Source organism: Charadrius vociferus, unplaced genomic scaffold (assembly GCF_000708025.1).
Source record: "Charadrius vociferus isolate BGI_N301 unplaced genomic scaffold, ASM70802v2 scaffold1902, whole genome shotgun sequence".
Classification (NCBI taxonomy): domain Eukaryota; kingdom Metazoa; phylum Chordata; class Aves; order Charadriiformes; family Charadriidae; genus Charadrius; species Charadrius vociferus.
In genome coordinates, this window is record NW_009647074.1 from 6,109 (window position 1) to 6,760 (window position 652).

Here is a 652-nt window from a genome sequence, read left to right on the forward strand (position 1 = left end):
AGCTCTGCACTCCCCCGCCGCAGGATCAGGGTCAGGAAACAGATGGTGGCCGAGGCTGTTTATTTTTATTTTTATTTTTTTCCTCACCGAAACCCCACTTTGGGTGGTTTTTCCTACTTCCTGAGCCTTCCCGCTGGGCTTTTCCCCACGGGGAACCCCCGTTCCGGGCGTTGGGGTGTCAGCGGCGCGGCGGGAAGGGGGACACACGACATGTTTAGGTGGTTTTCCCATCCCTGAGCTTCCCCGGCTCGTCGTTCTCCGCAGCTCGGCCAACAAGTGTTTGCTGAAGGTGGCCACCTACGCGGCCCAGCTGGAGCAGTACCAGAAAGCCGTGGAGATCTACGAGCAGGTCGGTGCCTCCTCCTCCTCCTCCTCTCCTCCTGCGCGCCACCGTAAAGGGGGACCCCTTCCCCAAATAATTTGGCGGGGAGGGGAGGACGGGAAGAAGCTCCGACCCTCCGTTGTCTTCTCCAGGTGGGCACCAGCGCCATGGACAGTCCCCTGCTCAAGTACAGCGCCAAGGAGTACTTCTTCAAGGCCGCCCTCTGCCACTTCTGCATCGACATGCTCAACGCCAAGGTGGGGGACGGGACGGGACACGGGGTACGGGGGGGCCGCGGCACCCAGGGGCTCGCGGGGGGGCTCTCCCACC

At 62.6% G+C, this 652-nt stretch overlaps 1 protein-coding gene across 1 annotated transcript in view; it reads left to right on the forward strand.

Annotated features, from left to right (window-relative positions):
- Positions 1 to 603, forward strand: part of LOC104295976 (alpha-soluble NSF attachment protein-like) — a gene marked incomplete at both ends in the record, with an annotated part of 5,482 nt that extends 4,879 nt beyond the window's left edge. The window contains 2 exons of the mRNA XM_009895795.1: positions 259 to 349; positions 475 to 603. Coding sequence (XP_009894097.1) covers positions 259 to 349; positions 475 to 603 — 220 coding nt within the window. The remainder of the gene's footprint in view (positions 1 to 258; positions 350 to 474) is intronic.
- Between the last annotated feature and the right edge of the window lie 49 nt (positions 604 to 652).